Raw genomic sequence first — 21,368 nt, 5'->3', positions numbered from 1 at the left:
TTGCAAGATGCATGCTACCTTGGTCTTAATTAACTGTCAAGTTCAAGTTTTTTTAGGTTTGTCATGTATGTTAAATCCATGCTATCTTAAACTTGACATGTTTGTAAACTCATGCTATTTTAGGCTTGGTTTATGCCAAGCTGAAAATTTTTGGATTTGATTTGTTTGCCAGACTCTGACTGCCTTGAAATTTGCCAACTCTCAAACTCAAATTATATGAATCTGATGTGTTTATTAGATCTATTTTATTTGGTTAATATTTTTTCGATAAATAAAAATTTTACCCAAATATTGTGACTCAGACTTTATATATATGACACCTTTGGAAATACTAGTTGAAGTTTTTAATTATAATTATTGAGTCGACAACCAATGTCACTAGACAAATCCTAATAGAATCTACCCAATTTAATAATTTTTTAAAGTTATTTTTCATAAATATAGAGTCTCTGAAAGCGACGAATCATTCTGCATTCGACACCATACTATTCCAGGAGTTCATAAGAAGTTAAACGGTAGATTTCTACAGGGAGAGCATTGGAGGAGTGATATTATCTCAGCAAAACTAAAAACTTAAAACCAACATTAGACTCGCGTACATTCCATACCGAGCCTAAAAAATCCAACCCTGCAATGAGAAGAAGAGACCATGGGCTTTAAAGTTCTTTCTCTCTAATCGTATACTGGGCTTCAAGCCCACATTCACATTTGTCGCTCACTATATTCGTTTCTTCTCACACACAGCTGTGCTGAGAGACCACACCAAGACGCCTATGGCCACCGATATCCCTGTTATTTCCCTCGATACCTCGTCACTGATTCAACCCGATTTCTCCATCTCTTCTCGTATTCTCTTCTTTCTCACTGAACCAGGTCAGTTCAAACAAAAAAAAAATCATCATCTGGTGTAAGATTTTATTGCAGTTTTTTTTTTTTTTTTTAAATTGTGTATTCTTATAGTGAAATTTGAACTGATGTTCGATTAATATGCATTTAATCACTTGTTTCTGTATATTAATATAGAAATGTGAGGCAAAAGGAAGCAGTATTAATCTTTTTTTTATTAGTAATTAAAACCCTAGGGTTCTGGTCCCGATTGTCGTTTTTTTTTTGTCTGATTCTAGCTCAATAGCCAATAATAATAAATGTTAATTAGTGATTATTATCTGATCTAATTGCATGAATCAGGCTATTGAGGTGACATGACTGATTCAATTGATTTATCCGGAGATGGAGGTGTTGTGAAGACAATCTTGAGGAAAGCGAAAGCTGATGCGCTTTGTCCTTCGGATGATCTTCCTCTTGTTGATGGTATGGTATGCTCTTGTTTCTAGTTAGTGATTTTAACTAACTTGTTTTTGGTTTGCCAAATAAAATATGAATTTTTGCTTTGAAAAGTTCAATACGAGGGCACACTCGCTGAAACCGGTGAGGTTTTTGATACGACACGCATGGATAATACTGTGTTCTCATTTGAACTTGGGAAGGGCTCGGTGATTCAGGCATGGGAGATTGCAGTGAAAACCATGAAGGTCAAAACTTGCTTTCTCAATGCAAGCTTTCTACTTCGTTTTAAGATTTTTATCTCTTGTGGAGTAACATGTATATTTTTGGTTTTACCAGGTTGGGGAGGTTGCAAAAATTACTTGCAAACCAGAATTTGCTTATGGCAGTGCAGGTTCTCCGCCAGACATCCCACCTGAGTATGTCAATGTAGATTCATTTTTCAATTTGTTGTTTAGAATTACTTATCGGATACCGAGACTTATTTGAATTAGGAACATTTGTGCTCAAAATCAATGGCCTAGGAAAGATCTACTGGAGATGCAATAAATGTGATTAGAGTTTTTTTTGTCTCCAAAAGCGTTTCCTAAATATGATTGGTATTTTTACTAGAATCACCTACTGCCACTGCCACCACCATTTTCACCCCAGCTCGTTGAGCATCCTCATTGGAATCCTATTGGCCGCCACCATTATTTTCAACACGGGCTGCTTGAATATCCTCCTTGGTACCGCACCCCTCATCAGCAACCTATTCAAAGTATTAATAAAATCTGCATGTGTGCACAATCAACGAGGTAGTCTTAGACTGGTATTTAAACACTAACAGGAAGCCCATCCTTAATTTTTCTCCGTATAGACTCAGACCTCCCTTTTAGACAGCCTTTCAAATCTCCCACAAGATTTAAACCTTGGTGGATGGCAGTTGAACTGAATGTTTTTCTAAACAAGTAATCCAATTCTCCTAGTGGATAGTTCTGAGTGTAGTCTTGGATCTTCCATCTTGGATATCTGATTCTAGTTTTCTGAGAGATTAACAAAGGATGTATACCAACCAATTCTTTTGATGTTATAATAAAAAAAATAACTCATGAATCATGCATATAACATTTGAGGTGACTGTTTCGATGAAACTGTCATGCAATTTTGTGACAGAAACAAGATATGAATTTGTGGGCCCAACTACAGAGGTAGACTGTATGTTGGTCCAACTACCATTAGAGATATGCAAGAACCTTGTGCAATTTTATTATAAACTTTGCAAATCAGTTACTTTGGAGGATCAAAGATCTAAATTATTTGAATTGAAAATGGAGCTTGTATGGCAAAATAATCCAATGTGCCAGTTTGTGCACACGCTCTTGGATTAAATATTTGTATACTTTAAACAGCGCAACTCTTATTTTTGAGGTGGAGTTAGTGGCCTGCAAGCCACGGAAGGGTTCCAGTGTGACCAGTGTTTCAGAAGAGAGGGCCAGGCTCGAGTAAGTTATACTTCTTGACATAAAAAAATAGATCACTCTCAATTTTGAATTTTTTTCTTGGAATTTCCCTCACAGACACTGTAAAAAGGCCTTCTGACATTCTTTAATGTTGAATCAGGGAGCTGAAGAAGCAGAGGGAGCTTGCTGCTGCAGCTAAAGAGGAAGAGAAGAAGAAGAGAGAAGAAGCTAAAGCCGCCGCCGCCGCCAGAATACAAGCCAAGCTGGAATCGAAGAGGGGTCAGGGGAAGGGGAAGGGGAAGGCAAAATAGGGCTATGTCGCTGTGAACTTTATGAATAACGAATGATCGATAAATGACAAGATATATGCAGGAAACACTAGTTGTGTGCTTATTGACTTGACCATATGATGATATGAAGGACCTTTAAATTATGAGTTATTAATACCTTAGCTTTTCAGTTATGGACTAGTCAGTGCTCCTGTTAGATGTCCCAGTCCGCTCTATGATGGTGAACTGGGCTATCCTTTTGATTAGGCAAAGAGCTAGAGAGGCCGGAGTCTGTTAGTGTCCCTCCTTGCTCAGACCAGATGGTGAACGCGTTATGCTCGAGCTTTAAAAAGGAATCAATCTATTACTCAAGACAGGCTTTAATTTGCATCCTTCGACCCTGAAGGAAGATTTTACCATATGGTATTTCTTAGATCCCACATTGCTCGGTTGACACCGTAAATACAATATAATTACCTTTCTGAGATGCTGAAATACTGTGATATAACTTGTATTTATGTCATTGATTATACAGGAACCTCCGTTTTTATAATGTTAAATCAAGTGTAACAACAATTGCTAATGCCACCCCTTAATTAGTCCTTCCATGTTTCATCAATGAGCTTATAAATGCTGTGTATTTAGTATATAAATCTATCAAAACTATATGCTAGTGCTTGTAACTAAACCATGTATGAAGCATCCAATCCACCTTGTCCATTTTCATTCCACCCAGATCCTGCCCTAAATTTACAGACTGGGCATGTTCCCTGTTGCCGTAGCCATGGATCAATGCAATTCGCATGGAACTGCAAAATGAAGACATTTTCTGGCATGAGGTCTCAAAACTTGAACTGGTAAAACACAAAGCCATTGAAGATTACTGTTTTGCGTATGCATAAAATTCATCTGTTTAATCAATAAAATTCAGGATTATTTCACCCAAAGAGGGAGATAATTAGAGTCAGGGGAAGAAAAGGGAAAAGGGGAACTGAAATAACTGCAACATAGCAGATGCAGCGAAATTGCTTCAACAAGTCACTACTTAGTATGGGCAAAATTTGAACCGAGTTTCTGACTCCCCAAGGAAGCAAGTCAGAGACCAAATGGCATAAAAGAATGCACAGCGGTCTATGTTTTAAGCACTTCTATGAGGGACCCTCTTCGGAGTTAATGAGACCAAGTGGTCAGTGCAGATCCATAAAATAAAAGGGTGCTGCAAAGTTAAATAACTACGAGAAGAGCCTGAACCTGATGTAAACATGGCAAGGTGCGGATCACTTCCCCCACACTAACTTGCTCCAAGCACACACTGCAAGTCAGCTCATCATCTGAAGACTTCATGCTCCCAATAGCATTACCTGTATCTTGCTTCTTTAGCTACAGAGAAGAATAAAAGAATGGGTGATTAACTGCACTGATGTGAGCCAAAATGAAATTGAAAAATAGAGAGCTCCATTGCTGTAAAAAGGCATCATTATGCCTGATGTACTAAAAAGTGGTCAGCAGGTGCAGAAATAATTAAGCTGTCTCCAGTTGCAGATGCAGTATTATGTTACTGTGTTCAGTATGCACGCCCAGTTGCATATGTAGCATCATCTACTATGTCCAGTAGGCACACCCCGTTGCATGTGTAGCATTATAAACTGTGTTTGGCATGCATACCTACTCCCACAGATAGAATTGTATGTGCCTGACATGGTTGCTCATGCAAAGATCCACAAAAGTTGATTGTTTGAAACTTAGGAGATGCCCATTTGATAAGAAACGATTATTTGAAGCCAGTTCTAGACCATTAAAGATGGTAAACTAATTATCTATCCCCGACACTTCTATACCACTAAGTAAGAAGCTTCACAGCACTGACTTTTACAGGGATACAGCCAGTGAATGTGCATTGATAGACCAGAACTAAAGCAGTTGAATTGTTAAATGACAAGGCAGCAGATTGCGAACCACATTTGCACGTCTCAATGTGTACAATATAAATTTTAATGAACCTGAAGTTCTGACATGCCTAGACAAAAAAAGTAAATGACATGAAACAAAGGCTTGTACCTCAGCCGAGACAGATGAAGAGGCTTGTTGCATTGAGGAGCCACCACTGTCAACAAGAAACAGCTTGTTGTCAAGACATCAAAACACAAAAAACCTCAGGATATGCAGAGAGAACAAAAATATGTATGATAAGCTATACATATGTTGCTGATTCAGACTGGTTTTGTTTCTTTTCAAAAAGAAAAACTACATTCTTCTAAAAATCATCTTATGTGTTTGATTATTTTTCACTTTGCTAAAACAGCTATCCAGGACCTGATGTCAGGGAATGTTGGAAGAGGTGGGAAAGTGAGGAGGCTCTACCTTCTCTGGATTTGGAGTGTTGTTCATTCATTCAGACTGGTTTTTAAGATATTCAAGTTCTCGTAATCAACAAAGAATCCTGAAAAGGTCATGGGGAACTCCAAAATTTTTTTAACTAACTGCTCTAGCCCGACAATCAAACTGTTTATATGGAAACAAAATTGACACAATATGCAATCCCTAAGCATGGCATGCTTGCAGACACCCACAAGCAAAAGGCCAAATGCCTAAGCAAACTCCTATGTCTCTATAATGCCATTCATATATTTTTCGAGCAACATTCACATAAAAGCACTTCTAAAATACACAAGTCAAACAAAACATTAACACTTACTTTTGAAGACCAGTGACCTTGTACTTGTGAACTGGAAGGGCATTTATCTCTTCCTCGCTCATCGAAGTGCCATTGGGAACGTTATCACCATCCAGTGCTCTCAAAGTTTCATAATCTGCATGCAAACAACAACCCCTACATGAACAATCCTTTTCAGAAAACAAACGAAATTAACAAGGAAAGAACAAAAGTAAAATGAAAACTAAACAGCATGTTTCATCTTTCAAAAAAATTGACTCGTAACACATAATTGTCCCCTTCCATGCACAATACAACCACGAACACAAACCTAGGTCATCAAACTCTCGATCAAGAAGTGCAAGCTGAAGCCTGAGTCCTTGCAAACGCCCTCTGGTAGCAAGGGCTATGGATGGCGGCACATGCAACCGCAACTCAGTATGACCAAGAAGACCACTTGCCATCACAGCATGGGCTTGCGCCTGAGCTTGGAGTTGTTGACAAGTCGCATACATCCTCAAAGTCGTCGCCATAAAAAACACACCAAGCACTAGCCAGAGCTAAATCTCAAAAAAAAAAAAAAACATAACATAGTTAGCACAAACAACTCTAAAACTCATCATTATCAGTAAAGAAAGACATGAAATTTACTAGATTCCGTATTCAGTTAAAAAAAAAAAGAAAAATACCAGGAAATTAGGTGACATTTGGTGCGAGTTCAAAATCATGAATAGCAAGAGAACTGCCAAGACCAATAGTAAATAAATAAAACGAAAGGCAGCAAGAAGAATTTGAAAGAAAAAAACGATTAAACTATAAGACGGATTTATTATTGTTGTTGTTGTTGTTATTGATGATGATGAAATTGAAGTTACCTGTGACAAGAAAAACAAGTGAATTGGAATTGACAGGCCGAGTTGCGTGAACACGCTGATTATTGTTATTAGAAAAAAACGCAACAAATTATTATATAATCAACAAGAAACAAAAGTAAAGAAAGGAGTGACATTAATAATAAGATTACCAGTGTACGTCGTTCAGGTACAAAACTAGGGAAGCCATTTTCGATATCAGATCGAGTTCCCCGGAAAACAAAACTCATTCTTCTTTTCGTTCCTTCTATCTTGACAATAATTATATTATCAATGTATTTCTTTTAATAGCAATACCAATAGCAACAGCACCAGCTTCTCCACTCAGCTTCGATTCCGTCAATCTGCAATTAGCTCGTGATTTAGGGTTTCAATTTTCAAACACCTAGCTCAATCAATGAAATGAGATGTACTTACAGAGGATGATCATGATGGATATGATGCGATCTAAGGAATTAAACAATGAATTTGTTGGTTGGTTTTAGGCCTTTCCTTTTGTTTTGTTGCCTAAAACCAACGCTTTCATTTCAACCTTTGTCGACTCCCCGAAGCCAATACTCGGCTCCTACCGTTTTGTGACCATTGCGTCCGTGTTATTATTTGTTAGTGATGATGGTCTAAGCGACGTCGGTTTTGTGCTTTTTATTCACCACACGAAAATGCTTACCATGTTTTCTCTTTCTTGGGATCCTTGGGCTGGGCTGGGCTGGGCTGGGTATTTTGTTACAAAGTACGTTTTTTAAGATAAATCAACAATAATAAGCTGTCTTAATCTTTTAAAACTAATAAATTCACTTCTATTGAATTGTATTAACTATTTTACCTCTTCGTATATTTAAAAAAAGGTCACTGTTTCAGTGATATTCTATTTTCTTTAGATTTTCTTATGAAACGGTCTTATTTTTTTAATATATCTAATTCATCTCTCTTGTAAGGCATATTATAAATTCAAATGAAATTACTATTGTGAGAGAAGTAGATACGATTTCGTCTTTGTAATCCCGGTTTCAGGAATCAAGCTTGTGGACCATTACTATGCAGGGGGGCTCTAATTTTTTTTTGTAAGAATTACTTCAATTAACGAGGATAAAATAATATTGTTAGTTCATGGTAGTTAACCGTTGCAATAATTAGATAATTTTGGATTTCAAAATTACCATTTAATCATATTATAAATACAACAATTGATACACGTGGCTAGTTGATGGTGATAAGATTAACATTTAAATTTAAAAAATTGACATTCGATTAATTATTACAACATTAAACTGCCACCAACCTTAATTTTTTTTCTTGTTAATTTCATGCGTGTGCAGACCAGAAGCCTGTGAGCCGGATTTCATGCTCAACTTTAAAGGAGTGTTTGGATATTAGTAGTTATAATTTTTTTTTAAAAAAAAATTATTTGAAAATATATTAAGATAATTTTTTTTTTAAAAAAATAATAATATTAACATATTAAAAAATATATAAAAATTTAAAACCTCATAAAACTTCGGTGCAACGGCTACCCCCAAACAAACTTGAAGAGGGAGGCATATTTGAACTTACCTATCTTTAAAGAGAGATAGATAGGAACTCAATGTGCCTGCAACAGTGACGCGCGCACATGTCAGTGTCTGCACGGGTATTTTTTTTTAAGGAGTGTTTGTTTTTTATGTTTAAATTTATTTTTTATCTAAAAAAATATTAAATTAATTTCTTGGATGTTTTTAAATGATTTTAATATGAAAAAAAATTATTTTAATTTATTTTTAATTAAAAATATTTTTATAAAACATTATTAATTATAATACTAAACACCCATAACTGCATGGACGGTACGTGCCTCTGGAAGGCTTCTTGCCAAGCTATCACTAGCTATGTTCCCACGTAACCTTAATACCTAACTTACTCCCTGATTTTAGATTTCTCTAATCAGATCAAAATGGATCTGGCTTCTAATTTGTTGCATATAAAACTACAAAGATAAGATAAGATTCGCAAGGACAGTCTTGTAAGTGGTCGCTTGGTAGTGTGGTTGCAGGTGAAGTTTACCCGCAGCCACACCACCCAGTATTTAATTAAAAAAAAAAGTGTGTTTTAATTGGTAGGACTCGCTAATATTTAAGCACTGCAGGTTTTGAGAAACAGCATGGACTTCACTAATATTTTGCTGCTTCTCATGTTGGCAAGGTAACCTCAACAAGTGGAGCATGGCTTCCACTACGCACTGTTCACTAAGTGAATAGTTTTTTTTTTTTTTTTTTGAAAAACTAGTACACAAAGTTTATTTTTTACCCAAAAAACTAGTACAGTTAATTAATTACACTCGTATTGTTCACGTGAACGTAAACAGTATTTTTTTAAAAAAAATTAGTTTAAGGTAAATTAAATTTGTTCGTACTATAATCTCAATTTTATTTCTGATAATATTTTACTTAATTTTATTGCATGCATGATAAATCATGATAACTGTAGTTATTGTCGAATGAATTTTGTATATAATGAAATTGTTGATTTTTTTTAAAAAAAATTATGTTTTACTTGAAAAACTAGAACTTAATATTATTTAATAACACTACATAAATTTGGAAGGATATCGCATGATGACGTAGCATTTGTGAAATTTGATCGCAATTCCAATTATTATTGCCGGGTCCGGCCCGGTTTAAAAAAATTCAATTTTTATTTTTATTTTAATTGTGCTCTATTCAAAAAATTAAAATGAGATTGCTTGATGACGTAACAAAAGATTTAGTTTTTGTTGTTGCGCGCTTACGAAACCATGAAAAATATTGTCTTTGTTGGATAGATTTTGTATGTGATGACATTGCACATAGTTTAATGGAATAATAAAAAATATTTGATATCAATATTATTTATTTCATGATGTAATAACAGTAGTTAAATTTACAATATTTAAATTAAAAATCATTAATATTAATATATATATATTTTTTTAATTATTTTATAACCTCAATTTAAAAAGCATTTTTTTAACCAAAAACACTTAACTACTTTTTCTTCAACCTCAATTTCAACCATAGTTTTAACCAAACATCTATTTTTTCAAACCACTTTTTATAAAATAATTTTTTTCAAATACAACCACAAAAGCTACAGCAATACCAAATAAACTAAATATCACATTTTTTTCAAAAAAGATTTTTCTACAATCCGATTGTAAAATGTTGAATGACTAAACATATTACAAGTGGATCACATATGGCGGCTGACATTGCCAACTTACTTCTTAGAAAGTTCAAAAATCCGTGTCCTAGAAAAACCAATAGCCCGTTTATTTTTAAAAATTATATAATTTTTTAATTTTAAAATATTTTTTTTTATTTTTTCAAATCATATTAATATTTTAATTTCAAAAATAATTTTTAAAAACTAAAAAAATATTATTTTAATATATATTTTTTAAAAAACTCAAAACCGTATTTACCGGAAGTCAGGAACCACAGGCGAGGCTTAAAACATCTATGATTACAAGCAGTCCATTTGCATCAAAAGACAGGAGAGTACCTTAACAGGAGAACCGCTGGCTGGACAGAGACATGGGGATTGATGACATTTCACAATCGAATGGCTCTCCAGAACAGCCGATAGGGCATCTTTTGTACACTATTGCTAGTTGTAAAGTGCAGAACAGAGCAAAATGTGTTGGCATCGCACCCACAAGCCAATTGCCCCCAGTATTAAACCAAATTAATCACATTTCATTAGTTTTTTTTTTTTTATTATTATAGTAGCAATTGATTTTTAAAATATTATTTTTATTTTTAAATTTATATATGACATCATATATTAAAATTATACGAAAATATAAAAAAAAATCATTTTTGAAACATGAAGACAAAGTCACTCGGTAACCTGACACAAACCCAACCAAATTCAACAGAGATGCAGAGAATAACAAATATGAAAGCAATGGAAGTGAGTTGAATAATGTCATGTACGATACAAAAATATATTACTGAGCATTGCATTTGATGCTCCCAAATTTTCTTCACCCACAGACACTGTCCGATCAATGGGCCACGTGTAAGCACCGTGGTGAACCATGGACTGGACACGAACTCATTAATTGATCACAAAATCCAATCCCCACTCTCCGCAACGCCCCCAAAAACCATGGAACTTTATAGATTCTCCACTCTTCAAAATAGGGTGGCACCACAACCATCAAAGACGGGTAATAATGGCCCTTCTCCCTTTTTTCTACTGAGAATATAGACTCGATTAGCCCCACGTGTGAGCTGACCCGGCGCAGAGTCGTCATGCTAAATTCTTGACGTCCAAGCCGAGCCGTTGACCAGCAAGATCACACCTTAACTCCGCAAATCCAATCCTAGAATTTTCAAGATCATACTCCATCCAAACATTTTGTTGTTGGTGATGACCAATCAAGAACGATGAAATTCCCAACTCGTCAGAGTTTCCGAAAGTAAAGCACCACACTGAATCCTTCCCTCTAACTTCACCCGGGACCCGATACAGCAGTCTTTGACCCGATACACTCATCTCGGCTCCCCGAAACATTAACTTAACAACCGGTAGATATGGCAGGGAAGAGCTAGTTGAGTCAATCAAATAACAGAGATCCATTGCTCCTTGAAACACGTAGTGAGGTTCGTTTAAAACTCTTAGAACCCCTGCAGTTTGTAAGAGAAATTCTTTTCTCAAGGCACTATAAACCGGACCCAATAAAAACGTGAACTGGGTACCCGAGTCGACCATGGTTTGCCCTGCTCCGGTATGGTCCGGTACAAACACCGATTTGGGCAAAGGCAAAACCTTGTTATTTACCTTTATTCCCTCAAGCTGAACCGAGTAAGCGACCCGATCAAAGTAGGGTAAAGGGGTCGACATTTGGACCAAAGGAGTGTAATTTAAGGGTTTAAGCCACGAGTATCTGGCCTCCCCGAGAAGCAAAAAACCGGTCGAGTCAAGACCCGATATGCAATACGAGAATTTTCCAAATCCCATCTGGTTCACAAATGATAATGACCCACGGTTCATGCCCATCAACCCGGTTGTCTTTGCATCTTCCTCTGAATTGGAGCTAGAGCCCGAGTCCATGCACCCGAAAACAGTAGCGGGCCGCGTCAACGATCCGAACCGGAAAGTTTCAAATGCGAGGTGGCCTTCAACGGAAGAGGCATCAGCGTAGGAGATGATGAAGTGGCAGAGCTTGGCCGAGTCACAAGTAACGGGCAGGATAAGGTCACTGGTTCGTGTCTTGCAGGTTTGTGAAGAACAAGGTATTTTAGTGTATGTTTTGGAGGCAAGAGGATTAAAAATGGATGTAAAGTTTGGTTCTTTTTTGCAACGGAGCCAAGAAAGCTCACTGCCTGTGTCAAGAACCATTGTAATGTTTTGTGGGGGCGTGCCAATGGTGAGAGAGGCAGTAAGGGTAACATTGTGATGAAATAAGAGCTTGCCCGTGGTTTTTGAAGAACTATTGGAGAAGAGTCTTCGTGCTGAGATATGATGGTTGTTCTGGGTTCTTAGAGGTAATATTATTGGTGATTGATTTGAAGAGAAACATTGTTTGGATCGCAAGAAAATGAAGGAAATAAATAGCTGGACAAGAAGCCGAAGAAAAACCATGATGTTTTGTTTAATAAATTCTGTTGATCTTGGCTCGGGGCTTCAATCGCTTTCAATGAACTAATTGATGAAGGCGAGGGAGGGAGATGCGGTTATTCTTGTGGAGTTTCCTTTATTTGTGTTGCTTAAATACTATGCTTGGAAAAATGCATTAATTGTAAGGGAATACGTGTTGTTATTTTGGAGACTGGGATTTTCGTCGTGTGGACAATCACAAAACAAAAGGCCTTTTCTCGGGGATGATGTGAATGACAAATTCGAGTCCATCACAGTTGTTCATGGATACTGTCACAGGTTTAATTTATGGTCGAAATTTTCCAGCTTTTATGCGGCAGACTAGCTTCTTCTCGATTTTTTTTTATCTACTCGTTTTTATCTAATAATCAAGTGTTTTTTTTATATATTTCTTCACACTCTCTCTTGTCACGAGAGACAAACAAAAAACAATTAGACACATATTATTACATGAACCGATCTTAATTTTTATTAATCTCAACAATAACAAAAAATACATAAATTTATGTGTGGTAGGCACAAAACTTACATACTATATACAAAACTAACATGTTATATTTTTATGTTAACATTTTCTATACACAGCTCATACTTGACAGCTTATTTATAAATAAGCATATAAAAAGTTACAAGGCATAAAATTATTATTTTTATATTTTATGAATTTAGTGGATGATGTTGTCTTATGATCTTATGATCTTAATACCTTAAAAAACAATCAAAATCATATTTTCATGTTCAATAGTTATGCCTTCATGATCTAAACACTTATTTTTTTTTTCATAAAATCATGATTGTAACTGATACAATAACTCACTATATTGTTATATAAATATCATTCTATATTGTTGAATCCTCTGTGTTTGTTGCATGTCTTGAATTGTCTATTATCCAAGTCCAAACTCATATTAGTCCACTGTTCACATACGCTAATACTATTAAATTCACCATTATTACTGAATTTAATATTGTTTCATGAGTTGTCACTGTTTATTATATCTTCCCACTAATGTTTTTCATCAACATATTCATGTTGGATTTTGATTCCGTTACATGTAACCTTCCAGGATAAGGGTAATTTTCCAAAATGAAATTGATAAATTTCATCTGCTAAGTTTATACACGGCACACATGAGAATAGTTATAAGATAATGATGGTTATTGAATCAACCATGTTGAAGTGGGGATTGGTACATGTTTGGTCGGGAGATGACATATAGATCTTAGGTTAGGTGCTTAATGAATTGTTTTTAATAAAATCATAATTTAAAATTCGAATGTTACTTTTCTCCTTCCACTGTCGTAGTTAACTAAAAATTTCTTTGTGGTTTCTTAATTTGGCACGAAAAGCAACTGTTATATGTGATAGGCAATGCATTGCGGCTTGCATTTAGGCAAATTCCACTCCCCTTTCTTTGCATTCTGATAGGTAGCAATTGCTTAATGTTGCCCCAAATCAATTTAGATACTAAAAAACTAGTTAATCAAGGCTTGAATTCGTTGACGACGAAACAGAAACTGTCTTGTTCTAAAGTGATTGCTACATTGAAACTATATAAAAGAGTTTGGTAATTAAAACATCTCCATGAAACCCTGTACGCCAAAACAATGTCCTCCGCCTTTAAGAGTTTATTTTATTGAAGTTTCCATGAAAACTTCTGGACCTTTTCTCTCGACCGATGTCAATTGCTTGGATTTTCTACTTCTTCACACATGCATAGTGTTCTGTGCGCGATTGTTACATAACTTTTGTAGCACTATGCTGTCCTGTAATTTTACCACATTATTACAGGCTCGACTTGAATTTTTTTCTTCTCCTTTGAGAACTGTGAGCACTTACAATTTTTGTGTTTATGAGAAATCTGTTGTCTTTTTTAGTTCAAAGACTGTATCTCCAACTGCTTTCATGGTGCATGGAGACAGTATTACAATGGCCACCGAGCCCTTTCAGAAAGGGTTATCTCTGGAAGGTGCAGTGGGGGACAAAAAGTGGATTGTTTTATCAAAACCAGGAAGAGCCCAAGAACCGGTAGCCATCAAAACCCTTCGGTTGGACATGAGAAGCTCTTATTTAATCTTGACTCTCGAACAATAATAGACAAGCCAAATTGATTTATGTGTAAAATATTCGTGATTGTAACCCAGAATTAAACAAAGGTTTGAAATTTGAAACTTTCGGCAAAGATTCGTAATCGAGACTTTGGTCTTTGAGAAGGAACTAGCTCGCCAACTCTTCCAATCAATAAGCTGTAACAGGGAGAAAACTTTTAACTTTAGGTTTGTCTCGACTGCTGATTGACGGAAACAAGTCAATTATAACATATTGACAAGAGTTTTGATTTCTTATTGTAATTTCACATCTCAAGAATGTCGTGACGTAAGTACTAAAAAGATGTTGTTTTTTTATATTATTATTATTGTATTTAACAATCATTCCACATTGCATATTATGAAGTTAAAATATTGAATTAATTATATACTGAGGTAAAATAAAGCAAGGATCAAAATTCTAAAATACAAGGACCACGCGGGATGAAATTCAAAATAGTCAATTAGTTCATCAAGCTCTAAGTAAATGATTTATAATTTAAATTATTAATTAATTTAAATTATAAAAAAGAGTAAAAATATTGAGATTTGAATTCATCCCCATTTAAACAACAAAACTTTAATACCATAATAAAAAAAAAATACAATTCAATAACTTAAACTATATATTAAATAAATAAAATTATAAAATATAATTTATATTATTATTCTACATAAATAACTCCTTAAATGAATTGGCGGCCACCAAAATTCACTGTGCTTCTGCTTCATCGTTCATTAGCTTTCTATCGTGAGACAAGCCAAGTCACAACTGTACCAAAGAATCACGAATGTAGCTAGCTAGCTAGCGATGACACCTCAAGTAACCAGACGAACCTCTCGCTATCAATCGCAAATCGAATAGTTATTGCATCGTTGGCTTTTATGCAACACATTTTCTAGAATAAAGACAGAATACTTTTGACGGTAAAGCGCCATATTTACACTTCCCTGGAAAATTGCAGGGGTTACAATGTTCATCTTATGTCCACTAGTGAGTTGAAAATATGCCTCTCCTTCCAATCCATTGTCTGGTTACCAACTCACTTTCCAAAATACTTTCAATTACTGTTCGATAGCTGGATTGATATGGAGACCGGCAAGACTCTCAATGCCAAGAGAACAGCTCCGGTTCATCTCATCTTGAACCATTGATCAATTGAAAACATTAAACAACAACAACTTAATTCGACGTTTTTCCTTAACATTTAGCTGAGTAGATTTACGAACTAAGAATCTCCTTGACGCATACTCGGTGTAGAACTGTAATCTCATGCTAGAACATGGAGTGAAGTTTTATGAAATTCCAACCTTGGAGTGGATAGGCGCCGATACCATTGATAGAGATTAAAAACAAAACTTGAACTTTGCTAGAATTGGCCTTCGGGTTGCTAGTTACATATTTTAAACAATTAGGCCTCCGAGCTATTTGCTTTTCGGTTCGGTATATGTGGTCGATAGTCTATATCCTTCTTTTATAATTGCTTCTAAACATAAAGATACCTAACAAAACTGGGACTACTTGTCTCCCTGAAGTTTATTTACACAAATTGTTATAAAACATAGGAAAGGCTAATGGAAAAGTCAAATCGAAGGAAACAAAAGAATTTGGTGCGCTTTCATCATCAAAAGTCAAGACCTAGGAAGAAGGTCAGATGCATGCAAAGTGTGATGTGAACTTTATTCTTAGCTAGGAAACCTAACGCGTTTTTAAATGTAGAAACAAGACCCCACTTCATTAGATTTGTGGATGCTGATTCCAGTAAGGTTTGATTGTTTCTGGGGGAGGCATGCTTATTTCTCCGTACATTAATTAATACTTACGAATTCCATGCATGATTAATTGCTCTAATCTTACAAAGACTAATCCAGATCTTTCCCAGCTACTTGATACTATGTTGATTATTGACCTTGGTGAGGCATATGTCGGTCCATCTTTCATTTCAGTTTCTTTATTGCAATTCTTGTTCTTGGAATATATACATAAATCTTGTAACGACTGTGGTGAAAGTTCACTTTTTTGTTTCTGTAAGTCTTCTTGTACCTTTTCATGCCGATATTTAAAAGGAAAATAAACTTGAAACTAAAATAACACTGCGACTTTTTGTAAATCTATGCAAGTAATTGTATATAATAATTTTTTGCTTGCACAAGTAATTTGTAATTTTACTATTCAAGATCTAATTCTGCAAATAGGGCAACTCTAATGTCATCAGTATGGCTACTGCCAAGCATAAAGTGTAATGGAAAACCTGTAAAAGCTTGAAACTCTTAACTATTACACTCCAGAGAAGCCTCCTACTAGTTGTCCCTATAAAAGTAACAAATACTACCGCTATAACAACGCAGCGGCTCAGGGGGTATCCTAGTACTTTCACTGCCCTCTCCTTTGGATTTTATCAGGACTTTGAGAAGCACAAGGCGCGCCAACTTTCTTCTTCTGGACAAATATACCCTGGAACGAAGCATTAACAAGAATCCCACATCGGAAACAAACGCAGGAGTAAATGACATAATATTGTGGTGGAGAGAACAAACAAACACGACCTTACTTGAACAGGATCTGTTCTATAGGATCGTACCTCTGAATCCTTTAACACTAAGGAGACAGGAACCAAAGTCTGGCTGATGAATCATGACCGTATGATCATAGCGTGAGTAATGGCTCGGTGATTCTCGTGATTATCATGGCTGTAGAGGATCGTACCCGGTCATGATCTGGCTTGGGATGGTCATGCGGTTGCCTGACAGGCTAATACACTAACCTTTTGTTTAAAATCAAATATATATATATATATTATCACTGTTTTTTAAAAAATAATATTATTTTAATATATTTCTATATAAAAAAAAATATCAACATATATTTCTGCAATTAAATTTACGTGGACGGGCAAAGCCTCGAATAATTACCTTTTGCATAAAAAAAAACAACGAATAATTCCTGTTAGGAATTAAAATTGAAGGCATTTCCCCTGAGAGAGGAAGCCAAATAATACTTGTTTTACGTTTACATTGCTTGAAATATCTGTTCAAGCTGGATAGAAGTCTTTGCTAAGAAACAATATAAAATTATTCTTGGATTAATATAAAAATAATATAAAGTCTTTGTTAAAATTATTGTGCTGAGTTGATATTTTAGGCATGATATCATAGTTAATTGTATCATTGCAATATAACCTCCCAGAGAAACACATCTTCTTTAGTTTATAGCTCAGAGCAGCCAACCACGACCATGAATCTCAATGCAGTCGACCTCAATCCTACACCACATAATTCTCACCTTTATATTTCTTTGAAGCAGTTTACCCATAAAAATTACATATTTTAAAAGGCCCATTGAAACCAACTCTCAACCCGGACCACATTTCATGGGTGTATCTTGACAGCCCTGGAATTAGTCATCTTTTTTTCATTTCAAGTTTGGAGCAAGTTTGTTTATATATTTTTAAACTAAAAATATTTTAAATTATAACTATTATCACACTTTTAAATTCTTAAAAATATCTTGCTCCATCGTATTTTTAGTTTGATCTCAATTTCATGTGTCGGTCAATAGGCCCAAAATCAATCTGTCGCCTAGACGAGAGGTAGATTGTTGTGTGTGTGTGTGTGTGTGTGTGTGTGTGTGTGTGTTGAATGTTAGTAACGAGTAGGGTTTCAAACAAGAGGTAAAAGCACATCCACGTTGATTTGAACAAGGAGGTTGATGTGGTGCTCGTGGGTTTTTATTGAACGGTCCAAATTCAGAAGCATGCGTGAGGAGTTGGCAACTCAGAATTCTGATTTATTGCAAATTCTCGAACTGCAAAATTGATGTCGAATAATTTCCTTTATTCACACTCTTGTCATCAGTCCTTCCCAGGGCAAGGTCCTCGCAGAATTTTGGCACTTCCAGGGCATGATTTTAAGCTTAAATTACAGCAATTTTTGTCACCGTTTTGTCACCAAAAGACTTGCACTCCGTATGCAACTTGGTCTGCCAGCTTAGGAGGCCCTGAGTTTTGTTGGAATCACAACTGTAAAGGGTCCTATGTTGGATAGATTTCGAACATGATGAAATTGCACGTAGTTTAATAGAATAATAAAAAAATATTTGATATATATATATATATTAACCTCAATTTGAAAAACATTTTTTTAACCAAACACATTAAACTATTTTTTGTTCAACCTCAATTTCAACCACAGTTTGAACCAAACATATATTTTTTAAAACCAACCTCAACTAAAAATACTTTTTATAAAATAATTTTTTTCAAACTATAACTACAGCTACTATAGATATGCATGGACTAAATCTCACTTCAGAATTTTCTGTATTAATGACAATACAATATGATTCCTAATTGCTACCCTCCATAATTCATCACATTTTATTTCTTTTTTATTGGAATTCTTGCAGGGCAAGAGAGCCAATAACTCGAATAGGCTCAACTTTGCCAGCACATGTTAATTTCGAATATAAAAATTAAAATTGATTCGCTATGTCCGTTCCGTTCTATTATTAAACCCCACTTGTCAATATGCGTGACAAGGATTTGTTGGAGAGCTCAATTAACTTTTGTGTCCGAGATTTTATTAAGATATTTTTTAAAATAATTTTTTAAAAAATATATATTAAAAAATTTAACTTTTTTTTATTTATTTTAACTTATCAAAATTATTGAATAACACTAAAAAAATTATTAATTCTATAAAAAAAACTAAAAATATTATTAGTTTAATATTTTTTTAGTTAAAAACAATTTAAAAGCATTTCAAGATACACTCAAAGTTTAAGATCTATTTAAAATTATAGTTGCAGTTATAATTTAAAATAAAAAATACCTTTCAAGTCATTCACAATCCCAACAAAAATATATATATTTAAATAAAAAATATCTTAAAAAATAATCATTATCATTATATTTCAATGTGTAAGAAATAATTCTCTTTTGAATGTTTTTCAAAAAAAAATTTGGATTAAAAAAAGTATTAAATTAATTTTTTAAATATTTATTTAAATATAAATGTATTGATGTTAAAAAAAATTAAAAGCGAGTTGCCACACGTAACTCCTTCAAGTTTAGACAAGACACAGTCTAGGGTTACTCCTATGTTCCAGAAAGTGTGAGAAATAGGCCTGCAACCAGAACTCCAAGAAGATCCAACATAAGTGCTGTGCGTGCAAGTTAAAACATACAGAAGCAAAACGCCCAAACCAAAGCAGCTCTTGCAACGTGCTTCAAACTTTAGAGGTGCTAGAATTTATAGATTTCTTGGAAAAAGAATGACAGATGGAAAACAACTGCTGGTCTGCTGCTAACTTACAAATACCAAATAATGGAACATTAAAGAAGAAACAAAAAAAATAAAAATTGCAAGGCCTGTAGGTAGTTCACTGCATGAAAACTAGTTAAAAGGCACTTTCGTATAATGAGGCCTGTACCTTCTTGCTCCCAAAATGTTCTTCTCCAAATGCCAAGCTCCAGAGCATCTTTCATGTCCCTTGCTCCCACTGATTCTTCGAGATTCTTTCATTGAGACAGTATCGTTACACAATTCATAAAACCTCTCTACTTTTTTTATATTATGAACTGAAACTCACAATTGGGTGTCATTCTCAAATCTCCGTATATACAATTCAGTAACAAGAACCTTCGAAGCAAAAACCATTTGATCATCTCTCATTAATGCATTCTCACCGTCTCCTTCCAGTATTAATCTCAGCGCCCCAACCCCTTCTCCTCATCGAAGAGGAACTGCTAAGAACAGGAGAAGGCCTATTCCTCCCGGTGACTCTGGAGTTTGAACTCGAACCCCGTCCTACGCCAAAACAAGCAAACCAATGCCTCAAAACTCTCCCAAAACCAAACCCTCTATTACCACCGTCTCTACCACCATTAACCCCACCACCATTCTCCCTCCTTCCACCCCCTCTAGACCCCCAAGATATCCTCCTCGGCAATCCACCATTGTTAAACGCACCATCCATCTCTGTATAAACCACGGGCAACTCTCTTTCTCCCCTCCTCGCCCCCGCAAACCTCCCCACCGCATACCCTCCTCCAGGTAACCTCCATATCGTCAGCCCAACTGCCTCCTCCTCGTTATTTCCCTGTCCATTCCCTGCTTCAGGTAACGGACTCCCAACCCCATCCTCACCGTCGTCATCACCAGAAGGCAATTCATGTCGACAAACCGGACAAGAATTACGAATAGATAACCAAGGAAGTATACAATCAGTATGATAGATATGTTTACAAGGCATCTCTCGTGCTTCGGATTCTAATTCAAAAGCCTCCTTGCAAACAGCACAATGCGATTCGGTAAAAATATGAGATTCGTTAATAATTACCGTAGGCATCGATTCAATCGCCGACTTTGACGCCGGTGGGTGCTGATTCTCATAGCGGCCAAACCCTCCATTCATTTCAATCTGTGTTAACTGATCTAACAATCTCTCAAACCCTGATCCCAATAAAAATTCCGACATGCTCGGCGGCAACGGCCTCAACCCGGACCCACCACCGTCATCATAATAAAGCTCAAACCCTCCACCACCGCGGCCACCGTCATCTCCCACTACGTCCTCCGCCGCCCCTCCAGGCCCACCACGAAGTACAATCACTGGATTGATCGGGGACCGGTCTCCGCTACCGGCGGCTCCACCGCTACGGTTCCGACGATGGGGGTTTGAGCGGTTACCGATCATGAACATCGTTCCAGCAGCGGGCGAAAGTCTGCGGTGCCTTTCACGTGATGCTTCTGTTTGAATCATGTGCGGAGGGTTTTCGATTTCTTCAATGAACCCGGATTCACATTCTGGGCAAGTTACCGAGTCTTGTCTCCAGACCTGAACGAAACGGTTGCATCTATAGCACCAATACGACGGCGTGGTTGGAGATGACATCAAATTAAAGAAAACCAAAATTTATTTCGGGTCAGATCTGTAGAAAGATTGGAGCTTTTTGGTGTTTGGTAGGAGAGAAGATGAAAGGGGAAATTTTGGGTTTTTATTCTAAAGGGAAAAAATGGAAGGGGTTGGGATTCAATGAGTGGAGAGGGGTAATTTAACGGCTTAAACACGTAAACGGTGTTCTGGCCGTAAGAACGCGAAACGTGGTTTGTGATGATTGGTGACGGATAAGCGGACGTTATA

The 21,368-nt window shown here is 35.9% G+C and overlaps 4 protein-coding genes and 1 non-coding gene across 7 annotated transcripts; 2 read left to right on the top strand and 3 right to left on the bottom strand.

Annotated features, from left to right (window-relative positions):
• Positions 1 to 715: 715 nt before the first annotated feature.
• Positions 716 to 3,170, top strand: LOC118059698 (peptidyl-prolyl cis-trans isomerase FKBP20-1). The gene is made up of 6 exons (XM_035072635.1): positions 716 to 873; positions 1,189 to 1,311; positions 1,399 to 1,532; positions 1,624 to 1,703; positions 2,676 to 2,768; positions 2,887 to 3,170. Exons 2-6 carry the CDS (start codon positions 1,203 to 1,205, stop codon positions 3,035 to 3,037), a joined length of 567 nt encoding a protein of 188 aa, XP_034928526.1. The 5' UTR covers positions 716 to 873; positions 1,189 to 1,202; the 3' UTR covers positions 3,038 to 3,170.
• A 312-nt stretch (positions 3,171 to 3,482) lies between these two features.
• On the bottom strand, positions 3,483 to 7,120 carry LOC118059697 (E3 ubiquitin-protein ligase SDIR1). 3 transcript variants are annotated; one of them, XM_035072631.2, is made up of 9 exons: positions 6,938 to 7,120; positions 6,673 to 6,864; positions 6,524 to 6,578; positions 6,338 to 6,390; positions 5,980 to 6,208; positions 5,691 to 5,805; positions 5,054 to 5,099; positions 4,247 to 4,375; positions 3,483 to 3,804 (listed from the first exon to the last, which is right to left on the bottom strand). In XM_035072631.2, exons 2-9 carry the CDS (start codon positions 6,748 to 6,750, stop codon positions 3,679 to 3,681), a joined length of 831 nt encoding a protein of 276 aa, XP_034928522.1. In that variant the 5' UTR covers positions 6,751 to 6,864; positions 6,938 to 7,120; the 3' UTR covers positions 3,483 to 3,678. The 3 variants fall into 3 exon arrangements, with proteins under 3 accessions (XP_034928522.1, XP_073268177.1, XP_034928525.1); XM_073412076.1 differs by lacking the exons at positions 6,338 to 6,390; positions 6,938 to 7,120 and having other exon boundaries at positions 6,673 to 6,860; XM_035072634.2 differs by lacking the exons at positions 6,524 to 6,578; positions 6,938 to 7,120 and having other exon boundaries at positions 6,673 to 6,809.
• A 3,230-nt stretch (positions 7,121 to 10,350) lies between these two features.
• On the bottom strand, positions 10,351 to 12,213 carry LOC118059696 (aspartic proteinase PCS1). Its single transcript, XM_035072630.2, has one exon. It carries the CDS (start codon positions 12,119 to 12,121, stop codon positions 10,787 to 10,789), a length of 1,335 nt encoding a protein of 444 aa, XP_034928521.1. The 5' UTR covers positions 12,122 to 12,213; the 3' UTR covers positions 10,351 to 10,786.
• A 4,553-nt stretch (positions 12,214 to 16,766) lies between these two features.
• LOC118060235 (small nucleolar RNA U3) lies at positions 16,767 to 16,978 on the top strand. The gene has a single exon (XR_004689407.1). It is a non-coding gene; the product is annotated as a small nucleolar RNA U3 (small nucleolar RNA).
• A 2,469-nt stretch (positions 16,979 to 19,447) lies between these two features.
• Positions 19,448 to 21,262, bottom strand: LOC118059695 (probable E3 ubiquitin-protein ligase RHC2A). Its single transcript, XM_035072629.2, has one exon. It carries the CDS (start codon positions 21,117 to 21,119, stop codon positions 19,908 to 19,910), a length of 1,212 nt encoding a protein of 403 aa, XP_034928520.1. The 5' UTR covers positions 21,120 to 21,262; the 3' UTR covers positions 19,448 to 19,907.
• Positions 21,263 to 21,368: the final 106 nt, after the last annotated feature.

This window comes from Populus alba, chromosome 10, assembly GCF_005239225.2.
Source record: "Populus alba chromosome 10, ASM523922v2, whole genome shotgun sequence".
NCBI classification, from domain to species: Eukaryota; Viridiplantae; Streptophyta; class Magnoliopsida; order Malpighiales; family Salicaceae; genus Populus; species Populus alba.
The sequence above is the reverse complement of the archived record's forward strand: the minus strand, read 5'-3'. Positions and strand labels throughout refer to the sequence as shown.